General features: G+C 44.8%; 5 protein-coding genes across 5 annotated transcripts; 2 read left to right on the plus strand and 3 right to left on the minus strand.

Annotated features, from left to right (window-relative positions):
- Positions 1 to 208: 208 nt before the first annotated feature.
- Bcspa2 lies at positions 209 to 4,672 on the minus strand. The gene is made up of 3 exons (XM_001559913.2): positions 3,188 to 4,672; positions 1,421 to 3,139; positions 209 to 1,359 (listed from the first exon to the last, which is right to left on the minus strand). Exons 1-3 carry the CDS (start codon positions 4,298 to 4,300, stop codon positions 940 to 942), a joined length of 3,252 nt encoding a protein of 1,083 aa, XP_001559963.2. The 5' UTR covers positions 4,301 to 4,672; the 3' UTR covers positions 209 to 939.
- Positions 4,673 to 6,741: 2,069 nt separating this feature from the next.
- On the minus strand, positions 6,742 to 8,255 carry Bcssu72. Its single transcript, XM_024692945.1, has 3 exons — positions 8,116 to 8,255; positions 7,601 to 7,872; positions 6,742 to 7,542 (listed from the first exon to the last, which is right to left on the minus strand). The coding sequence occupies exons 2-3, from the start codon at positions 7,726 to 7,728 to the stop codon at positions 6,888 to 6,890; spliced, it is 783 nt and encodes a 260-aa protein (XP_024548727.1). The 5' UTR covers positions 7,729 to 7,872; positions 8,116 to 8,255; the 3' UTR covers positions 6,742 to 6,887.
- A 1,262-nt stretch (positions 8,256 to 9,517) lies between these two features.
- Bcnbp2 lies at positions 9,518 to 12,160 on the plus strand. The gene has a single exon (XM_001559911.2). The coding sequence runs from the start codon at positions 10,058 to 10,060 to the stop codon at positions 11,738 to 11,740; it is 1,683 nt and encodes a 560-aa protein (XP_001559961.2). The 5' UTR covers positions 9,518 to 10,057; the 3' UTR covers positions 11,741 to 12,160.
- Positions 12,161 to 13,818: 1,658 nt separating this feature from the next.
- Positions 13,819 to 14,983, minus strand: Bcpnc1. The gene is made up of 2 exons (XM_001559910.2): positions 14,741 to 14,983; positions 13,819 to 14,666 (listed from the first exon to the last, which is right to left on the minus strand). Exons 1-2 carry the CDS (start codon positions 14,813 to 14,815, stop codon positions 14,046 to 14,048), a joined length of 696 nt encoding a protein of 231 aa, XP_001559960.1. The 5' UTR covers positions 14,816 to 14,983; the 3' UTR covers positions 13,819 to 14,045.
- A 691-nt stretch (positions 14,984 to 15,674) lies between these two features.
- Positions 15,675 to 20,118, plus strand: BCIN_05g03150 (hypothetical protein). Its single transcript, XM_001559909.2, has 2 exons — positions 15,675 to 19,426; positions 19,480 to 20,118. The coding sequence occupies exons 1-2, from the start codon at positions 16,191 to 16,193 to the stop codon at positions 19,883 to 19,885; spliced, it is 3,642 nt and encodes a 1,213-aa protein (XP_001559959.2). The 5' UTR covers positions 15,675 to 16,190; the 3' UTR covers positions 19,886 to 20,118.
- The last annotated feature ends 17 nt before the right edge of the window (positions 20,119 to 20,135 follow it).

Here is a 20,135-nt window from a genome sequence, read left to right on the forward strand (position 1 = left end):
TGCAAATCAATCAATCGTACATAGACTTCTGTCTGTCTTTCTGAACCGAAGTTCTGAACCTTAACTTAAAATCCTCAAATGTTTGACACCCAGGATTCAGATCTTTTTTAGAATATACTTTACCACTGTTTCTCTCAAAACAACAAACACATGGCTAACATATTACGAACATGCAAGTATCAACGTTCATTCTTAATCTTATTATCATTGCCGCCTTCTTTCCTTTATCGCCAGCCTAATCTCATCTCCCCCTAATGTTCCATTCCATTTTGCCAACTGCACTTCTCGAAAATGAGCAAGTGTCTAGTTTATGAGGACTTTGTATTTCCCGTCCCATCTCCCCATTTCATATCCCACAAATATATACACGAGTTTGAATAATCTCCTCTCCTTGATCCAGTGACCCCTGAGACTGAACTGATAAACGTCCACCCCACCTCATCCCCATTCCATCCCCAAAATAAAACTAGCAATTATCTTCTCATTAATGATTCGGTAGATATGTATTATGCTGTGTGCGATTTAAACCCCGAGTCAAAAGCAGAAATGCCAGCTAGCATTTAGGCCGGCAAAAATAAAGAAACCCTCCAAAAATAACATAAAAAGGTATCCATCAATAATGCATGCGTGCGTGGGAGGTGCGCCACCGCCTCCAAAAACATGTGCCCATTCAATCAATTCAAATCGTCAATTGGTGCGCTCGTCTGACGATGCTTTGTCGTATAACAAGAAAATAGTAGAAAACACAAAACTGTTGAATGCAAAAGGGGTAAAATTCCAATGCAAACCAGAAATTGGGAATAGTGCGTTAAAAGAAATGAACCATCCATGGCTATGCAAAAAATGAAGCAAGCAGCAAAAAAACCAGATGAAAGATGATATGTGGGTGGTCCTTGCATGAAAAGATGCCCGGAAACCCGTTAATCATTGGTCGAATTATTATGAGAAATCGTCATCTCCACCACCTTCTCCATCAAGCACATCAACTCTCAAGACCAATTCTTTGGTTTCTCGGGCAATTTCGAACGCGATAGGAGGTAGACTTTGGTTCCAAGCTCGCCATTCTGCATCACCTTTGTCATCTTCCCTTCCCTCGATTGCAATTTCTCTGCCCTCTTCCCCTGCAGCCATGATTTGCTCTCTGCACCCAGAAAGTTTTGTCAAGACTGGTTGACATTGTGAGCGGATTTCTGGATTGTTAACCATGGCTTCCTCAGTGGAAGCAACAACTTCACCAACAACATTGGCAATTGCGTCAATCTGGGTTGAGATGGCATTTATGCCGCCTTCTGAACGGATAGAAGAGACTAGAGACTGGATGTTCTGGACTAAGAGCGCCGTTTGATCTTCAAGATATATCTGCGAAGAGTATTATTAGCATAAGTAAGTCCCTGGGTGGGGGGGGCATTTAATTTTATACCTTGAGATCTTCAATATCAGTATCTTGCGATCTGAGGCCGAACCCCACTCCCATTGGAGCTGGTAGGGGACTTGGAGGAGCACTTGGAGGAGCACTTGGGGGACCACGGGGCACTTGTAATGCCAGTGGAAGTGGCTTTGCGCTTCCATTAACAGGCTCGACGCCATTAGTCATTGGGCTTAGAGGATTTTCTCTAGGACTAGGTTCGGCTGCCTTTAGAGTGTCCTTCACAGAACTCGTGGGAATGACGATTGATTCGCGAGGGGAGTTGATTGGACTGTACATAGATGAATTGGTGCTAGCACGATTATTCCCTAGACCAAGGAATGGGCCAGGCACGTAATCGTCGAAGCTTTCCCTCGGTAAGTCCTCGCTTTGCCTGTCATAATTGTCTAGGCTTTGACGTGGTGAATCCATGCTTTGTTTGCTATCATCATTTTGGGATTGAACATTCTCTATTTGTGGTTGAACGGCTTCTTGCTGAGGTGGAACATTCTCTTGCTTGACTTCACGTGATGCAAAGAATCCAAAGATGCCTCCAGTAGAAGGTTTGGTTGCTGCGGGTTTGGGTTCAGTTGTTGTAGCAGACTTGGATGAGAAAAGTCCTCCGATGGTAGAGGGTTGAGTTGATACAGGCGCAGGTACTACTACTTCGTTTGAGACTACAGTATCGTCACCATTGTCTTCTAGCTCTCCTGCAGGCGTAGGCCTGATCTTTACTGTCCGGACAAGCTCGATTACCGCCGTGGTAAGATGGGAAGCGGCTGCGTCAAGCAATGAAACGGGCGAAAGCCCTTTGGCCCCAGCAAAATTCTTGGATGCGGTGATCAGATTGTTCGCCGTCGCCGAGAGTCTAGACTTAAGCTTGGCCTGCTTCTGGGCCAACTCTGCACTGCTTTGTGGTGCTTTATCGATATCTTGGGAGATTTGTCGTACATTGATAACTACATTCTTCATGTATTCAATCACCTTTTCAGGATCGCTGGAGCGCGCCGTCTGTAAAAGCTCATCAACCGAAACTTGAAACTTAGTAATATGAACATCCTTGATAACGCCATTCTCTGCGGTAAACCCAGTGTCCTTTGCATACTTAGCTGCATCTTGTATCGGTAGGCCAACTGAAGATACTCTCAAGGTACGTAGCTGAGTCTTTGTTTTCGCATATCGATTTCTCCAATCCTTAACTTCATCCTCTAGCTTGTTGACCATGGTCTCAAGTTGCTCCTCCCGTTCATAAGATGCAGTACTTCGTTCAGACAACACCCTCATTTCGCGAAGGAACTCCTGGGCTTCACTTCGAACGTCCTCGGTGATTTCTTGTTGCTCTCTGAGCTCAGCTCTGAGCTCTTCGTTTTCCCTTTTCAGATCTGCGTCGCTGGATCCCACGCTTTTACCAGCGTCCACAAGAGCAATTTGAAGCTCTTCAATTTGAGACTTTAACTCTCTATCCGAATTGGCTTGTGAGTCCCGTGCTTGGTCAATTTCTGATTGTAGAGTGTCGTTGAGATTTTGTGCATCTGCAAGCCTATTTTCGAGATCTATTCTAAGGTCTTCCCATTCCTTTCTGTCCGCATCTGCTGATGCATCCCTTCCCCTTTGCTGGTCCATAACAATATTGAGTTCATCATCCTTCCGTTTCAAGTCGTCTTCCATGGAATCAAGTCGTTCTCGAAGCTCTGCTATTTGAGATTGGTAATCGTCGATAAGTTTCTGATCGTTCTGCGAAGTTAGAATACAATTAGAGAGAAGAATATGCATTGATCTTACCTCTGAGCCCCCAATGCTTTTCTTACTCTCTCGATCTCTTGCTGCTCCCTCTAATCCAAAAGCATCCCCGTCATCATCATCATTATCTTCAGGCCCGCTCTCGTCATCTTCAACCATAGTACTTTTGTTAGGTACAATTGTGTTGCTTTGAAAAGTTTTTGGTGTCGGTCGGCCGTAATCATTAGGTGGTACACCAGGTGAAGGTGGAATACCCAAACTACCATTTGGACCATTTGACGGCGCCATCCTTGACCCATTGCGCGATTCGCTTCTCTCACTTCTCCTCTCGCTTCTTATTGAATAGGGGCCAATAGAGCTGGCGTCTGAAGGTCGGCGCATACGGCTTGGACCTCTTGGTGGCAAATCTACAGGTGTGCCATTCCCATTCCTACTTGGAGGTCCTCTCGTAGATACAGGACTACCCATACGACTTCTATCACCAGCCGTGAATTGCGGAAACCTTCGCTCCAATTCATAAAATACATCTGTAGCTAAATCTCTGAACCTGGGCGGTGGTAGCGTAGACAACTTTTGGCGGGCCTGATTTCGTTTCGGGTGGAACGTGTTTTTCGGCAACAAGTACGGCGGAGGTCCTTGATCATTTCTCTGTCCATTGGGAGTCCTTCTCCCTGCCTGCTGCCTCCGTAGAAGTTCATCAAAGACATCGGTACTAAGTTCCTGGAATTGAACAGGAGACAATCGTAGCAACTTATCTCGCGCTCTGTTGGGTCTAGGATTCCCCTTCTCATCTCTCAGCGACGCTGCCAGGTATCGCTTTAACGAAACGTAGTGCTCTGATAGTAAGGCTTCGAATTGTTCATCTTTCTTGTCCTGCCCACTTTCGCTCCCTGCATATAAACCTGTGCCGATACTTGAACGGCCAATGGAGCTCGGAGGAGATGGATTGCCAGGGCTGCCACCAGAAGTACCTCTAGGCGGGAAATCCCCCCCATTCATTGTACCGTTTGATCCGCTCGATATCGGCGGTGAAGCAAGTTGTCCGCGATTCATCTGGTAGGGCGAATCGTTATCGTCTTGATATTTTTCAATTCCTGACCATTCGTTGTTGCTTCCTATTGAAACTGGTGACAAAGGTCCATTGCGATTGTTCATCGTAAAGTCGCGGTTATGAATGGAATGAGCAACCCTTTGGACTCGGAGAATAGATCAGCGCAACCCTTCGATTATTGAAAAACAGGAGCGAGACACGTCGAAAGCTTAATAGCTGATGGTCAAGGTGCGAGAGTATGATATATCTTGTGATGTGATCAACACACGCAGATGCAGATAATTTCAGGCTGGAACAACTCAATAGTCTCCTTGAAACGAAGTGAATTGACAAGGTCGTTCGGTCAAAGCGAGATAGCGAAGCTGAAGGATTGGAAACTCGGGGCGATTAGAATGGTCGTATTTGCAGGAACGAACTCGTCTTGGTGTGGTAATGACTGTGTAACTGAATTGTTGTACAGCGACAATGAATTTGCCGTGGGCAGGTAGGGAGGCAGGCAGGTAGAGTAGACGAGGAAGACAAATAAACCGCGAGATGACGTTTGTACAATTTATTCTAGAAACCGCAATTCACCGTTCGATTTTTGAGAAGAACAGAGAATTTTGTTTGTGCGTAAGAAAGCAAGTACCGTTCCAATTCCAATGCAGAAGGCAAAGTGGTGGAGGGATAGATGGCTGGCTGGCTGGATGGACGGGCGGATGGCTGCTTGTCTTGATGCAGGTGATAGAGAGCTAGGTAAATTCTCAGCAATTTAGAATGTATCCTGGGGATTACTCTTTTTCTCCAGTTGTCCCGCCAGTCAATCAAAAGAGGTCCCAAAGTCTCACAAGATACTTTTCTCTCCTGAATCTTGGGTTCACCGGGTTCACCAGGTTCACCAGGTTCACGTTCGCGTTTAGACTAGTGGTAGCTGCCTTTTACGGAAGTGGATGTGGTTGGTTGGTGGTTTGATTTCCAGGAACGCCCGTCGCCCAGCGTCCAGGGGATCGATTAGATTGGGTCGATGGGCGGGTATTGATGTGGAAGGGAGGCCGACCAAGATTCTACACCTGTGTGTACCTGTGCCAGCTGTGCCAGCTGTGCCTATGCAGTCGATCGATGGGGAAATGGCTTGAAGTCAGGGGAAATTTGATCTCGATACTGATCACGCTGGCTCGACGTGTGCACAGCGTGCGAGGGCGTAGAAGAATGAATGCTAACGTGCTCGACACATGTGATATTCTACGTCTGATACCACAGTGCTTCCCGTCTTCGGCAAGGGTTCTGTGCTATACATGAACGGCGGCGGAAATGCACGAATTATGTCATGGAAACGGTGATACAAGACAATTCAAGGCGAAACAGAAATTCGGGGCAAAAGGAACATCCCCAACATGCCGCTCTGCACATCGTCCATCGCACATCGCACATCGCACCTCAGCTCATCTCACCTCGATTGTTCAGGCCACCACCGTGCTGTCTCAGAGTGCTCACTCGGTAGCTAGATATAGCTATGCCAGTACTCGAGTATACGAGATGGACACATATTCATCCCCCGAAAATCATCTCAAATCCTCGCCGTGTCCATGAGATTATTTCGTACGCGTACTCGTATCTTGCGGCAGGGTAGATAATCGCGATTCATCAAATGCCATGATGCACACCCGTACCTAACTATAGCTAAGCTCCATACATTCTCACCTACGAAATCCCTAGACCAGGAAAATCAGAACACCAACCAAAGTCCGAAGATCTGTCGCATCTTCAAAGGAAAATCTGTCTTCCATTTTCATCGTTCCTCATTTCCTTCGCCAGCTCGAGCGATCAAGAGCAAGGGGAACCCGCCATACGCGGCTTCTACTTGGTCAATCCACGCAGTACCTTGTTCGGATTCACTCAATTTGTGCATATGCGGATGCACAGCTTTTAGCAGCTAGGCACGTATTCCTTAAAGTTGAAATGATCATGACTGCAAGCATTCGTTTATATTACTCGGCATTCCGTCTACAGATATCTAATAAGTAATAAGTGTATAACAATATCACTCACTGACCCCAGTATTCCACTCCCTCCGTTAAAACAACAAACCTCAACCCCGTCATACTCAATCACAAGCACAACTCTGGCATTTCCCCGTGGAGAGGTGAGGATGGAGAGAAGACGTTTCGATCATTCCAAGAAGGATCTCTACGAAAATGTTGCTACACACATACCTACCGGGGATTCAACTAATCCGAGTACTCATCCGAGCACTAATCCGGGTTCCAATCTTATCGAATAGAGCCCTTTCCTGCTTCTAGATTTGTGCCTTCTTCCATAAGTTCTAGACTATGGAGTAGAACGTTGAGAACTTCGTTAGCCTTTTGACGTTTTCAATCACTGGCCCCCATACTCATCAGTCTAATCCCAGCATATCAATTTCCTTGGCCTGTCTCTTTATTTCCCTTCAAGAACGAATTCAAGCACAGCCGTGTTCTAGTTATTAATCTCAACGGGTTCTGGGTCACCGGTCATTAGTACGTGAGTAGGTCATGCTAGCTACGGATCTGAACAATGCATTATTGGATTGCGAGTAATATCAAGTATTTTATTCCTCCATCTTTCTTTCTAAGAAGACGCTCACCCACGTCAATTCCCCGCCCTGAACGCCACAAGAAATGGGTATACCCTCGTAATCTCAACGCCACTATAAGAAAATCGTGATGCAAGTGTTCAAAACCATGCCAATGTCCATACTGCTGGTAGATTTGGCCATCTTTCCTGCCACTCTCCGATTATTTCCGGCACTCTTTCATCGAAGCCTGCCCTGCTATGAGCACTACCACTGTCAAACCCGGCAGGATTGAGTTCTCTTTCCTCGGCAGCAGCTTTATTGAGGGAATCGGCAAGGTCAAGAATTCCCCTGCCGCCGACTAGAGCCTCTTCATGATTATCTTTGATATCAACATTGATGACATGCACTGGACGATTTAATGGGGAGCCACGATTGAGGAGGTCATCCACGACTGCATCCCAGCATCTTTCTTCACAGGTAATAACAATGTCAACGACACCTCCTTCTACTCCGTCGGCACCTTGATCTGTACTATGTTGTAGTCTTGGAACACCGACTTGCCAATCTTGCCATCTCTCCGGCCCCCATTTTACTGATCTATTCCGCCCAAGCATATTCAAGATACCATTTGCGCGATAGAGACGCGGATCTTTGGATTCGAGTTCTTTATACATGCTATCATATGAAGTCTTGTTGAATTGGTAGACATTAGGTTGTGTTATGGAAGGTCCTGGTAATCTAACTAAAGAACCTGTTCCAAAAGATATTACAGGGTAGTGAGCAGCAGCGAGACGTAGGTGTGATTCCATGGATCTGTCGAAGAATCTTATTAGACACAAAGCAAGCGAAGCATGAGATCTGTTAAGCATACCTATTATTGTTACTGGCACAAACAGTGCAGAATTTGAGTTTGAAGCCTCCCGAATCTACTCGTTCACCGTTTGACGCGAACTGAGGTGTGCTACCGCTATTGGCAGTCGATACTGGAGCTTGAGACATGATGGATGAAGAGTTGTAGTTATTGTAAAGTTATTGCAGTCTAGATATTTGCGGGGGCAGAAGAAGTTTGGCCACCTTTCGTCTCGACACGGGGTTTAAACTTCCAACGGTACCGAATTCAAGTTGTGGATATTACTGCAGAAGCTATGTTCAAAGTCAGCTACGTGTCAACACCATACAATGTGTGCATTTATGAACAGGTCTATTTGAAGAGCATTCAGATATTGTTAAGTTGCGTAAATAAAAATTGTGTCATCAGTTTTTAATAAGACAGCTCCAATAATAGTAATCATCAGATTGCGACAGCGGGGTGAAGAGGGACGGAAGAAGGAAAGAAGGAAAGAAGGCCAACGAATGTATTGGTTCCTTCCAAGATCTTGCACATACCAAACATTTCAGGTTCTACTGTAGAGTTTCAAGTAGAGTGAGAATCGCAAGAGACATTGACCCGAGCCAAATCAAGAGCGATGTTGACAATGATGGTGTTGTTGTATGATTGATTGTAATGTTGTGCATGTGCAGCGTCCAACATTGAAGAGCTTGAGAGCTTATTAATAATGAAGCTAAGAAAATTTTCGGTTAACAGAGAGAAAGATGAGCCAATGGCAGTGAATCATGTTGAATAGCTCATATGTACATAACTGACCATCCTTAGCTCCCACGGAGAGTAACACATACAAGGTATGTGTCGTAGCATCCAAAGAGATCAGCCAAAGGAAAAGCACATGCTGATCAAGCACTTGCAGCCTGGTGCATGTTCACATCAATTTGGGCTTCGTCCTTGGCATATGATTGGCTCTCCTGCAAATCTGAAACGTCGAAACGGAACTTGGGAAAAAAACGATCATTGCTCTATGGTGGTGTTGTGGGAATTGTGATGGCGCATTACCAAAATAGAAATGGAGATGGAAACGGAAACTGTTCTGTAAAGTCGTCAACTGAAAAGCCCACCCCTACGCAGATTGATCAATCGCATCCACGAGAAACGGAGAGCGCATGTATTTTCACCAGAGGTCACTTGTACGCCACTCGACTCGACAGCGAAATGGAAAGACCGGAAAGAGTGCGGAGTGGTGAGAGTGATGAGGGTGAGTGCAGAGTGAACACACATGTCTTGAAACTTCTATAATATTTACTTTGCCCTTGCCTGCTTCTCTCTACCATGATCAACCGCCCCGTCTTCTCCTCGCTATCGTGCCCCGTTCCGGCTGGAGAGAGGTAGAACGACTGTGTATGACTTGTAATTATCACCTTGGTACAGACTTCAACCTTCACGCGTCTCCTCTGCGTTTCTTTTCTTTTTCCACCCTTTCCGTCTACTGGCTTCTATGCTCTGGGGTAAATCTATCTGTACATCGTATAACTCTTTTGATCCGCACATCGGCCTCCCTCCCTCCCTCCCTCCCTCCCTATCTACGTTGACAATACGACCGGTATTCTCCATCTTGCAAACCATTCACACATCCCAGACTGCTCCTTATTACATCCATTCATTGCCTAATTTCCATGTCAAATACTCGAAGTGTGCGGGGTCCCTGGTCGAAATCCACCCAAGAGAATTTTGAAAAAGGACCTCGAGCCTTGAACCCTCGGCGCTTCGTAGACAACTCACGCAGCTTCAAAGGAACTTTGCCTTAGTCATTTTGAACTCCAGAGCGTTAATTCAAAGCAAAGCATCACTTCGGCGCAAAGACTACTCCGTTGATTTGCGAACTCTCAAAGTCAATAGTATCCTACATCTGCAATTCCGAAGACTCATTTCTCTTCTCTTTGCTTCATTGTTTCGTTGGAGCCCTGTTGCTTCGTAATTGAATACCTTGAAAGTCGAGGGAAAAGGTCTTACAATACGCACGAGCTTCCTCTGATCTTTTTCAACATTGAATTCGAACTCCAATCGACCTATACGCTCACACAAGTTCACAGCCCACCTCAATCATTGACAAGCGCTATCAAGAGTTTGACATCCGTTCCCTCAGTATTTATCCTTTTGCAACTGCGCGCCTGCCGCGCTAGCACAACTCGTTTGAACGACTATCTAACATTCCTAATATACATCGTCGACGATACGTTTTTCCGTCTCATACTCGACATAATTGAAATCGACCTCGGGCTTGCTTTAAGCGCTAGGACCGTTATATCCTCCTTTCAATCTCAGATCTTGAAGAACGATAAGTGACTGTCTTTCTGCCAGCCTTCTGACTGCGAGATATAACGGCAAGCTTGCTGGGCAAGTAATTGTTCATATTGGACCCATTTGTCTGAATCAAAGCATACAATTTTGTCCTCCAAGCGCAGCCTCCAAGCTGATCGCAAACACACTTACTTCAATATGGCAGCCGTAATTTCTCCAACGTCTCCAGCTACGTCCCCACCACCAGTTAGTTCTCCCTCATCGAACCCTAACCATCCTTCCCTCCCACCTTTAAACACTTCACCAACCGCAAAGCGACCAAATTTGCAACGTCCTACATCTCATGCCTCAAAGAATAGGTTATCACAATACTCGAATTATTCTGCGCCGTCTCGTTCGCGACCTCCCTCACATATCTTTCCGGTCTTTCATTCTAGTCTTTCATACACGACAGTTCGCGATTTCGCATACCCTTCTCTGCATCCTATGCACTATGGACCGCCTCCAGAGCCGTCTCAACCACCATCCGGTCTTTCGACACCAGCTAGCGAATCGCATAAACGATTGTCAGATCCTCCAACCTCATGGGATAGTCGCGGATCTTGGGGACCTGGCCCATGGGGTGGTGATGGATTTATGAAGGGGGAACAATTGGCGCCTATACACTTTGGTGATGGACCTCCATGGAGTGAAGATGAGGATCTACAAAGTCCGGTGGTGGTTAGTTCACGCCACAGGAAGCACAAATCGTCAGTAGGAGAATATGGGGCACATTCGCGTGGGAGAGGGAGAGCGCCCAGGGATGGAGAGCGCAGAACAAGCATGCTAAGTCAAGAGAACTTTGAGGACGACGGAGGATATTTCGCCGGTAACAGTGGTGAGAATAGCGAAAGATATTATGTCAATCAAGGAGATGAGGCAAATGGACCTGGTGGAGAATATGTGGCATACCCCTCGGAGTTGGCAAGACGCTCAATGCTAGCGCCATATAATGTTCCAGGTCAACGAGATTCTCACTTCGCTGCCCTTTTACCTAGTCGCTCATATACAGACGAGAGTGGCCAAGATTACCGCTCGGAGTCTGATGCTTCGAGTACTGCATCATCGCCTGGCATGACTAGACATGATGAATCGAGATATTCTCGCGATTATCAGTTCACAATTGCCTCGCCAGACGAAGAGATGCATGGTAAAGCCGTCGCATTATTTGACTTTGAACGAGAGAATGAAAATGAATTGCCTTTGGTAGAGGGACAAGTGATTTGGGTCTCATATCGACATGGCCAAGGCTGGCTTGTCGCAGAAGATCCCAAGACACAGGAAAGCGGTTTGGTTCCTGAAGAATATGTTAGACTACTGAGAGATATCCAAGGAGGCTTAAACAGTTTAACAGGACAAGTTGAGCTTGCTAGTCCTGTAGGAGGTGACTCAGGTACACCCACTCAAGCAGAACACAATCAAGCATTCGGGCACAATCCAAGTTCAAGTAGTGGGAGCAATGGATATCAACAACCTGTAGTATCTACCTTCTCGACATCCTCTCAAGATTTACACCTATATCCTCAACATCTTCTGGGAACACAGGCGGGCCAAGCTCCACCTCAAGTTATACATTATCATGGGCAACGAGGTGGCAGTCAAGCCAACACGCCAACTATACCTAGCTCCCATGAGGGTCTCATAGAAAGACCTAGTAGTCAAGAAGCTAAAAATGGGCAGCTTGAAGAGCAATCGAGTAGTAATACAGCACCTATTGAATCCACTCATATAGATTCGGAAGTAAAGCTCTCGCCGTCAATCCCCGGTCAAGATCCCGAAAAACTCCTCCATTCTTCTAATAATGATACAACAAACGAAACACACGAAACTCCGGCTCGATAACCCACCCATACATACATTGGTCACGAGTGTTATGAATTAGTAGACGAGACGGAATATGAATTTTTGGCGGAATTCTTCGGATATGATAGTGATACCAGGTGAATGGATGGGATGTGTGTGCCATATATGATACGTTATTATATAATTGAATTGAATCAATTGGGAGATGGGATAAAATTATCTACACTATCTAGGAAAGGGAGTGCAAAGGAAAATGGACTTTCTCATATGTCTTATCTCTGTATGTGATGCTATGGTAGGAGTAGGATGAATTGGGAAAGGAAGGGAAGGGAAATCATAGGGGCTGGTGGGTTAGCATGATATTTGATGATGGATGAACGAACGAACCGATGGATGGATGGGGTTTAATGATGCATTTTTTGATAGGAAGAATTATGCTGTAACGTTTTTATGTGTTCATGCTTTACGTATTTTTATGTCTTTGTGTATTGTATTGTATTGTATTGTATTGTATTGTATTGTATTGTATTGTATTGTATTGTATTGTATTGTATTGTATTGTATTGTATTGTATTGTATATGTGTATGTGTATGGTGTATATAACCTTTGGTATATCCTAATATTATTGTATCCATATATTTTGCTTGGGGAGGGGCGAGCGAAAGGAAAGGGGGGTTAAATCTAGTACTTTGAATATCTATCTATTTATTTATCTATCTATTATTTTCTATCTCCTTTTGTTTTCAATGTGTAGTGATGCGAATGCGAATGCGAATGCGAATGTGAATGTGAATGTGAATGCGAGTTCGAGTGGGTAGCTTGTAGTTTGTATGTATGTATGTATGTATGTATGTATGTATGTATGTATGTATGTATGTATGTATGTATGTATGTATGTATGTATGTATATTTAGTTAGTTGGCTAGTTAGTAGCGATTCGTTAATGGGGGTAAGGAAAATATAAATAAGAGATAGGCAGATGTAGAGGGAGAAGGAAAGAAAGACTTTTTGATTGATTTTTTGATTGATTGATTGTTTATGGATAAGATGGAATGGGTTGGGATCTTGGAGATGGAGGACGGGAGTAGGAGTATTGATATATGCATATATGTACGTATATATAAATTTATTTGTATTTTATAGTATGATTAATAGCTCTTTTTATTATCCGCCAGGTAGATAGACGAACAGGTGAATGAATAGATGAACATCTCTCCAATTTCTTCATGTTCTCCATTTTCCTAGGGTACTATATAGTCTACCCTTTTTAGATCTTATGTGTTCAGCTTGTTAAAATCTACAAGTGATGCATACACGGGAGTAGAAGATTCGGACAGCGTAGAGTTGCGAAATAGATAGTTGGAGGTACCTATGGATCGATGAATGGATGGAATCTGAGTTCTAATTGAGGGCTTTGGATTGTAGCTGTAGTTAGTTACCTGTCTTGGGGAGGAGAGAGGATAATGGAGATAGAAAAAAAGTAGAGAGATAGAGAAAGAGATGAAGAAGAGTCAGATGTAATAATATATACACCTCCAATATTATATACGCATGTGTATATCTTCGTTAATATAGGATTGCATAAACCTATCTATTACTACCTAAGGTCTGGGGTTTTAACGTTGTGGTAAATTAATGAGGTGGATGTATAATAATAGATTTATTTACATGCCTTCTATTTATTATTATATTCATTTCAAAAATTCGCATAACATCAATAATAAGGACCATTGCTTTAAGGTTACTTTAGAGCCAATTGGCTCGCTTTTACATAGAAGTAAAACACCTCAAAATAGAAGTAAATACCTGGTGTACAAGGCATTTGATGAATAATCCATTCAAGTAGCGAATCAAACAACACCGGCGATTACTGCAACCCTAACCCACGAGAAACTCAAACAATGAATCCTTGCTAGCGTTGCGCGAATTTTTCAAATGAATACGGGTGTATTTTTGTATCTTGATTCTTGATCAATGTGATTTTATGCCCAACCCTTAGAACATTGATAATTATCATTTTCACTCGATCATTTAAAGACCTGCGTGGAATGGAAGAGACGATATGGACATTGAGATATCACGCGATTCAAGGTTCAATTTGAAAAGTTGGAGATAATGTAGTTATATCTGATTGATGTTTCTACTATTATAATTTAATTGAAATGGTATGTTTGCAATACAATGACTTCCCCTTCGTAAAGAAGGTTATTGAAGTACGGGCATTGTACTCGGTGTCACCACCTGAGACACTTGCATGAATTTGCTTTCAGCACATCTTCGGCACAACCAACAGTCATTGAAAAAAGACCGAATTGTAATTTGACATCCGTGCTAGACCTTCCCTCAATTGCCCAACTTTCTTACTTGGTTTACTTCCTCTCCAGTCACACTCACGACTTTGACCCCTTTCAAACCTAAATTCATGGTTTCCCACGATGTAGGATCGACGGCTCGAGTTCCCTCCTCTATAATGAAAGTGTTGAACCCTTCCGTGGCGGAATCCTCGGCAGTGCACTTGACACAATAATCGGCAGCTAGACCTACTACATAGACATGTGTAATGCCTTCGTTTTTTAAGTGAGTTGCTAATCCACTGTCACTACATCGAGGATTCTTTAAGGGATCATAAAATGCTGAGTACATTTCTACATCAGGATTTTGTCCCTTGAGGATAGTTTTGGTAAACTTATTTGTATCCAGTTCAAAGGGAAACTCAGAGCCGAGCGTATCCTGAATGCAATGAGGTGGCCAGAGACGTACTTGATAAGTCTCAGAAGGATTGGATGGGTTGATGATGGTGGTAAAATCTGCAAATGGTTGTTTACCTGCATGGTTTGAAGCGAACGATATATGATTCGAAGGATGCCAGTCTTTGGTGGCGATCTTGAGGTGAAATGGAAGAGTGAGGAGGTTATTGATGATAGGAATTGTATCTCTACCATTGCTCACAGCTAGAGAACCATTCTAAGAGTTGTTAGTATAGACGAATGGATGATGAAACAGATGGATGGAAAGAGGTGATGGGCATGACAACTTACTGGAGGTAAAAAATCTTCTTGAAGATCTACAACGATTAGAGCAGGCTTGATAATGGAAGTGACAGGAGGTGACATGATAAAGTTAGTTGGGTGGATTGGTGTGATGTGTCTCCCAGGGATAGATTGTTGGTGAAGTAACTATCGATAGTAAAATAGATTAAACCCCAAAAGCTTATTCTTATCTAACAAAGTATGAACCAACTTGCGGTCCGTCTCGATGTTGCATCTGTATGTATGAACTCCAAGAAGAGAGAAGAGAGAAGAAGGAAGAGAGAAAGAGGAAAGTTTATTTCGGGTGCCGATGGCTAATGCTGATTTGCCGTCGGGACCCGGACAATAGCCAAACTTCTGATATCTGCTTGATGAATTGGTCAATGAAAAGAAAGAGACTTGTTCCTGCAGAAGAGATGTCTCGGCCAGAACCGCCAGGTGGACAACAGTCGGAACAGCTGTACAGGCAGAGCGAATCCTTTTTGTTTTATATCTGAGCCAGTGACAGCGCTCGACATCTGAAGGTGCTCGGCATACTTCGGGGCATTCGGTGCGTGGGATTGACGGCTTTGCGTGGGAGGGACGGAAAGGAATATACAAGAATGGATTGGTCTATGCCAGACACGCACACAATATGAAGACGACGGCGACTGTGTGGGAGAACAATATGAAGGACGCAGAGAAAGAAATCGAATGTGTTCCGAGGGGAAGAATGGAAGGGGAAAGGATTTCTCCAAGATTGACTTTTCTCATTTCCTTTATCACAAACCATGCTTGCTACAGACGCTAACCTCCTTCAGGATTAACTCGCCGATAGTGTCACCGCCTAGCTAATGATTAATTTGATCCCTGGACGGGACTCGCAAGCAAAAAGTCAACAAATGTATCGCAGCTGCTTTCCACCATAGAGTCCCTTCTTCTTAAAGCTTAACCTCTTGCTGTGGATCTCGATGTGATAACTATTACTTGAACATTACATGACAACCAATTTCCATTGCGTCCTTTGATATCTTTCTCTTGGTCACATAAATCAAGACATCCCACCTCCAGGAGACACTTCGCCACTTCTACCTTTGGCTATATCTCATCTCTTTTTGCTCGGTCTCAACACCAGCACATCCCTCCTTTTTTCCTCTTCAAAGGGTGTCTTGTCGCCGTTCTTGGAGCTGTAGAGACAGATAACGTCCAGAAGCACATTGGTAGGTTTTATTTTCTTACAAGCCATGCATTTACTCCAGCATTCTCTAGCGTTTGAGCTTTCCTTCCCGTCACCTTAGCACATAGGAGCGGGTGTCTCTTTCGTTCTGGGTCCACCCCTAATTTTGCTCATTTGCTCGACACACGCGTTTGGCTCATCTACTGACGGTTTCTTCAGATCCAGCCTTTACGGAACTACATACTCCTCTTGTCGATGGCTTTGATTTAGAATACAACTAAGCCTACTCGTACTTCTTTTACCATGATTGGAAATACGCTCCTGCCCTCGCGGTTCAGGGGAGCCTCGTCTACCGCCGAAACCAATGCCTCCCCGTTATGGCTTAACAAAAAGGCCACCCCACTTCTCCAACTCCTCTCCCGACGAGCATGTCTCCATCCAATCCATACTATCGTTATAGTTGCGGTATTGGCGAGCACAACGTACATGGGACTTTTGGAGAGTAGTCTGTTTGATTCGGTCAAGGCCAGTGGTGCCGACAAAGCAACATGGAGCTCTCTTGTTGCAGGTAACCGTCAATTGCAGATTGGTTCTGAGACCGCCTGGAAATGGCAGGCCTCGGATGTGGAAACTGTGCCCTCTAACGTGGATCACTTGGCACTTTTGACTTTCGTTTTCCCAGACTCTGCTGCCGCCAATTCTTTGCAAGCAGCCCCATTGGCAGATTCTGTGCTATTATCACAAAATATTTCTATCACTCCCCTCCCAACAACTTCGAACCCTTTGGCTTCCTTGTCACAAGATAGTACTTTAGCTTTTGCTGTTCCCTACAATCAAGCCCCTGAATTTCTCGCCAAGTCTCAAGAATTGCCCAATTCCGGTGCGACAATTCCCACTGATCCTGACGCTCGCCAAGGACAGGAGGCAGAGCTTATCAAGGAGAAGAAGATGTGGATCATGAAAGCTGCAAAGGGAGATGAAACCAAAGGAGGATTGAAAAAATGGGCATCAAACGCCTGGACTGAATTTGTTGACCTTCTCAAGAATGCCGAGACACTTGACATCATCATCATGGTACTCGGTTACATATCGATGCATCTTACATTCGTCTCATTGTTTGTCTCCATGAGGCGTATGGGCTCAAACTTTTGGCTTTTTGCTACCACGATCTTCTCATCGGTTTTTGCCTTCCTCTTTGGGTTGATCGTCACTACAAAAATGGGTGTGCCCATGAACATGGTATTGTTGTCGGAAGGTCTTCCTTTTCTCGTTGTCACCATTGGATTTGAGAAGGCTATTGTTTTGACAAAGGCCGTTTTGTCGGCGTCACTCAATACTCAAAGACCTAATGCTGAAGTGGCAGAGAAGAAGCATGGAGTATCTCCTACTTCCATTCAATATGCAGTCCAAGTTGCAATAAGTGAGAAGGGATTCGAGATTGTCAGGGATTATGCTATTGAAATTTGCATATTGGTTGCGGGAGCTGCTTCGGGCGTTCAAGGAGGTCTTCAACAGTTCTGCTTCTTGGCTGCCTGGATTCTATTCTTCGACTGTATTCTCTTGTTCACGTTCTATACTGCAATTTTGAGTATTAAGCTTGAAATTAACCGAATTAAACGACATGTTGCTCTACGCCAGGCATTGGAGGACGATGGAGTTAGCCCACGGGTAGCTGAGAACGTTGCCCAAAGTGACGACTGGCCCAAGGCCGACGGTTCCAAATCTAGCGCCGCAAACATTTTTGGCGGTAAGGTCAAGGGTAGCAGCATCCCAAAGTTCAAGGGTTTGATGGTTTCTGGATTTATCGTCATCAACATTCTCAACCTCTGCACTATCCCATTCCGAGGCGGCAACAGCAGTATTCAATTTCCAGGTGCAAACATGCTTTCAGGGTCTAGTTTCTCGAGTGTCTTGACACCACCGCCAATGGATCCCTTCAAGGTTGCATCTAACGGCCTGGATATGGTCGCTGAGATTGCAAAAGCCCATGACAAGTCAACAATCGTGACCGTACTTACGCCAATCAAATATGAGCTCGAGTATCCTTCAATTCATTACGCGGGACCGGCAACCAAGCATCGTAAACATGCTGCTGATGACTTTGATGCTGAATTTGCTGAGTACGGAATGGGTGGCCGAGTCGTGGACAATCTTTTGAAGAGTTTTGAGGACCCCGTTCTTTCTAAATGGATCGTCGTCGCTCTCACATTAAGTGTTGTGCTCAATGGGTATCTTTTCAATGCCGCTAAATGGAGTATTGACAAGGAACCTCTTCGAATGCCCCCACACCATACTGTTGATCCCAAGGAGCTCGATCAGGCTGAGAGATTCAACAACTCTGCTTCTACCCCTGTGTTGAAGTTGGCAAACATCGACCCTAATGCTTCCGATAATGTACCATTGACACCCGCGTTAACGCCAGCTATAACACCGTCTACCACTGACGACGAGGACGAGGGATTAACTATGCCTGATAAGAGTACTACTCAATCCCAATTGCGCCGAAGTCAGCAAGAGCTTGAAAAAATGCTCGAAGCAAAACGTGCACCAGAGTTGAATGATGCAGAACTCATCGAGTTATCCATGCAAGGCAAGATCCCTGGCTACTCGTTAGAGAAGACCCTGAAAGACACTACTCGTGCTGTAAAAATCAGACGTGCCATCATCTCACGGACCCCTGCTACCTCGGAAACCACTCATCTTCTCGAAACTTCATTGTTACCATACAAGCACTACAACTATGATCGTGTTTTGGGCGCCTGCTGCGAAAACGTTATCGGCTATCTTCCATTGCCTCTCGGTGTCGCCGGTCCAATTGTCATCGATGGACAAAGTTTCTTCTTGCCCATGGCTACAACTGAGGGTGTTCTTGTTGCAAGTACCAGTCGTGGCTGCAAGGCCATCAACTCTGGTGGCGGTGCTGTTACGGTTTTGACTGGTGATGGTATGACTCGTGGCCCATGTATTGCTTTCGAGACTCTTGAACGCGCAGGAGCCGCTAAGGTTTGGCTTGATTCCGAAGCTGGTCAGCAGACCATGACCGAAGCTTTCAACTCTACCAGTAGATTCGCAAGACTTCAATCCATTAAGACGGCCTTGGCAGGTACTTATCTCTATCCTCGTTTCAAAACCACTACCGGCGATGCAATGGGAATGAATATGATCTCAAAGGGTGTTGAGCACGCCTTGAAAGTCATGTCTACAGAATGCGGCTTTGATGACATGGATATTATTTCTGTTTCAGGTAACTTTTGTACTGACAAGAAGGCTGCTGCTGTTAACTGGATCGATGGACGTGGCAAAAGTGTTGTTGCTGAAGCGATTATCCCCGGTGATGTCGTTCGCAAGGTTCTCAAGACTGATGTAGATACATTGGTCGAACTGAGCATCGCCAAGAATCTTGTTGGAAGTGCAATGGCTGGTGCAATGGGTGGTTTCAATGCCCACGCTGCCAATATCGTCGCTGCAATCTTTTTGGCTACCGGTCAAGACCCCGCACAAGTGGTCGAGAGCAGTAGTTGTATCACACTCATGAAGAAGTAAGTTGCTTGTATCAAGGTTTAGGGACATGTTCACTAACAATAATCTATAGTCTTCGCGGTAACTTGCAAATCAGTGTTTCCATGCCTTCTATCGAAGTTGGTACTTTGGGCGGTGGTACTATTCTTGAACCTCAAAGTGCTATGCTAGATCTTCTTGGCGTTAGAGGCTCTCACCCAACGAACCCTGGTGACAACGCCCGGAAACTTGCACGCGTAATCGCCGCAGCTGTTCTGGCCGGCGAGCTTTCTTTGTGCAGTGCTTTGGCGGCTGGTCATCTCGTACAGAGTCACATGGCACATAACAGAAGTGCCCCAGCAACAAGACCCAATACCCCAGGCCCAGCAAGTGGTTCACAAACACCAGTGACTGCAGCAATGACAGCTATGCGAGATAGAGCTGGTATAGCAGCCTTGTCTCCAGCTGCTGTTCTTAGAGCTGCAGGGGGAAAGAAATAGGAGAGTGTATTTAATGTATAGAGGAGAGCGATTGCATGAAAAAATGGCGTTAGGGTATGTTCATAGCAATGGGACTATTATTTTCAATGATATCTAGCGGAGGATTATGATGCGGGTATCTCTTTTTCGCTCATGGAACACTTCTTTTTTCTCATATTGAACTTTGTTGAATGGACTCAGATATAGAAGAGTTGTTAGACATTTTAGATTCAAATGAGACTTCATAGTCACCAGCTTGATTTGCGATTTG

Source organism: Botrytis cinerea, chromosome 5 (genome assembly GCF_000143535.2).
Source record: "Botrytis cinerea B05.10 chromosome 5, complete sequence".
NCBI lineage: Eukaryota > Fungi > Ascomycota > Leotiomycetes > Helotiales > Sclerotiniaceae > Botrytis > Botrytis cinerea.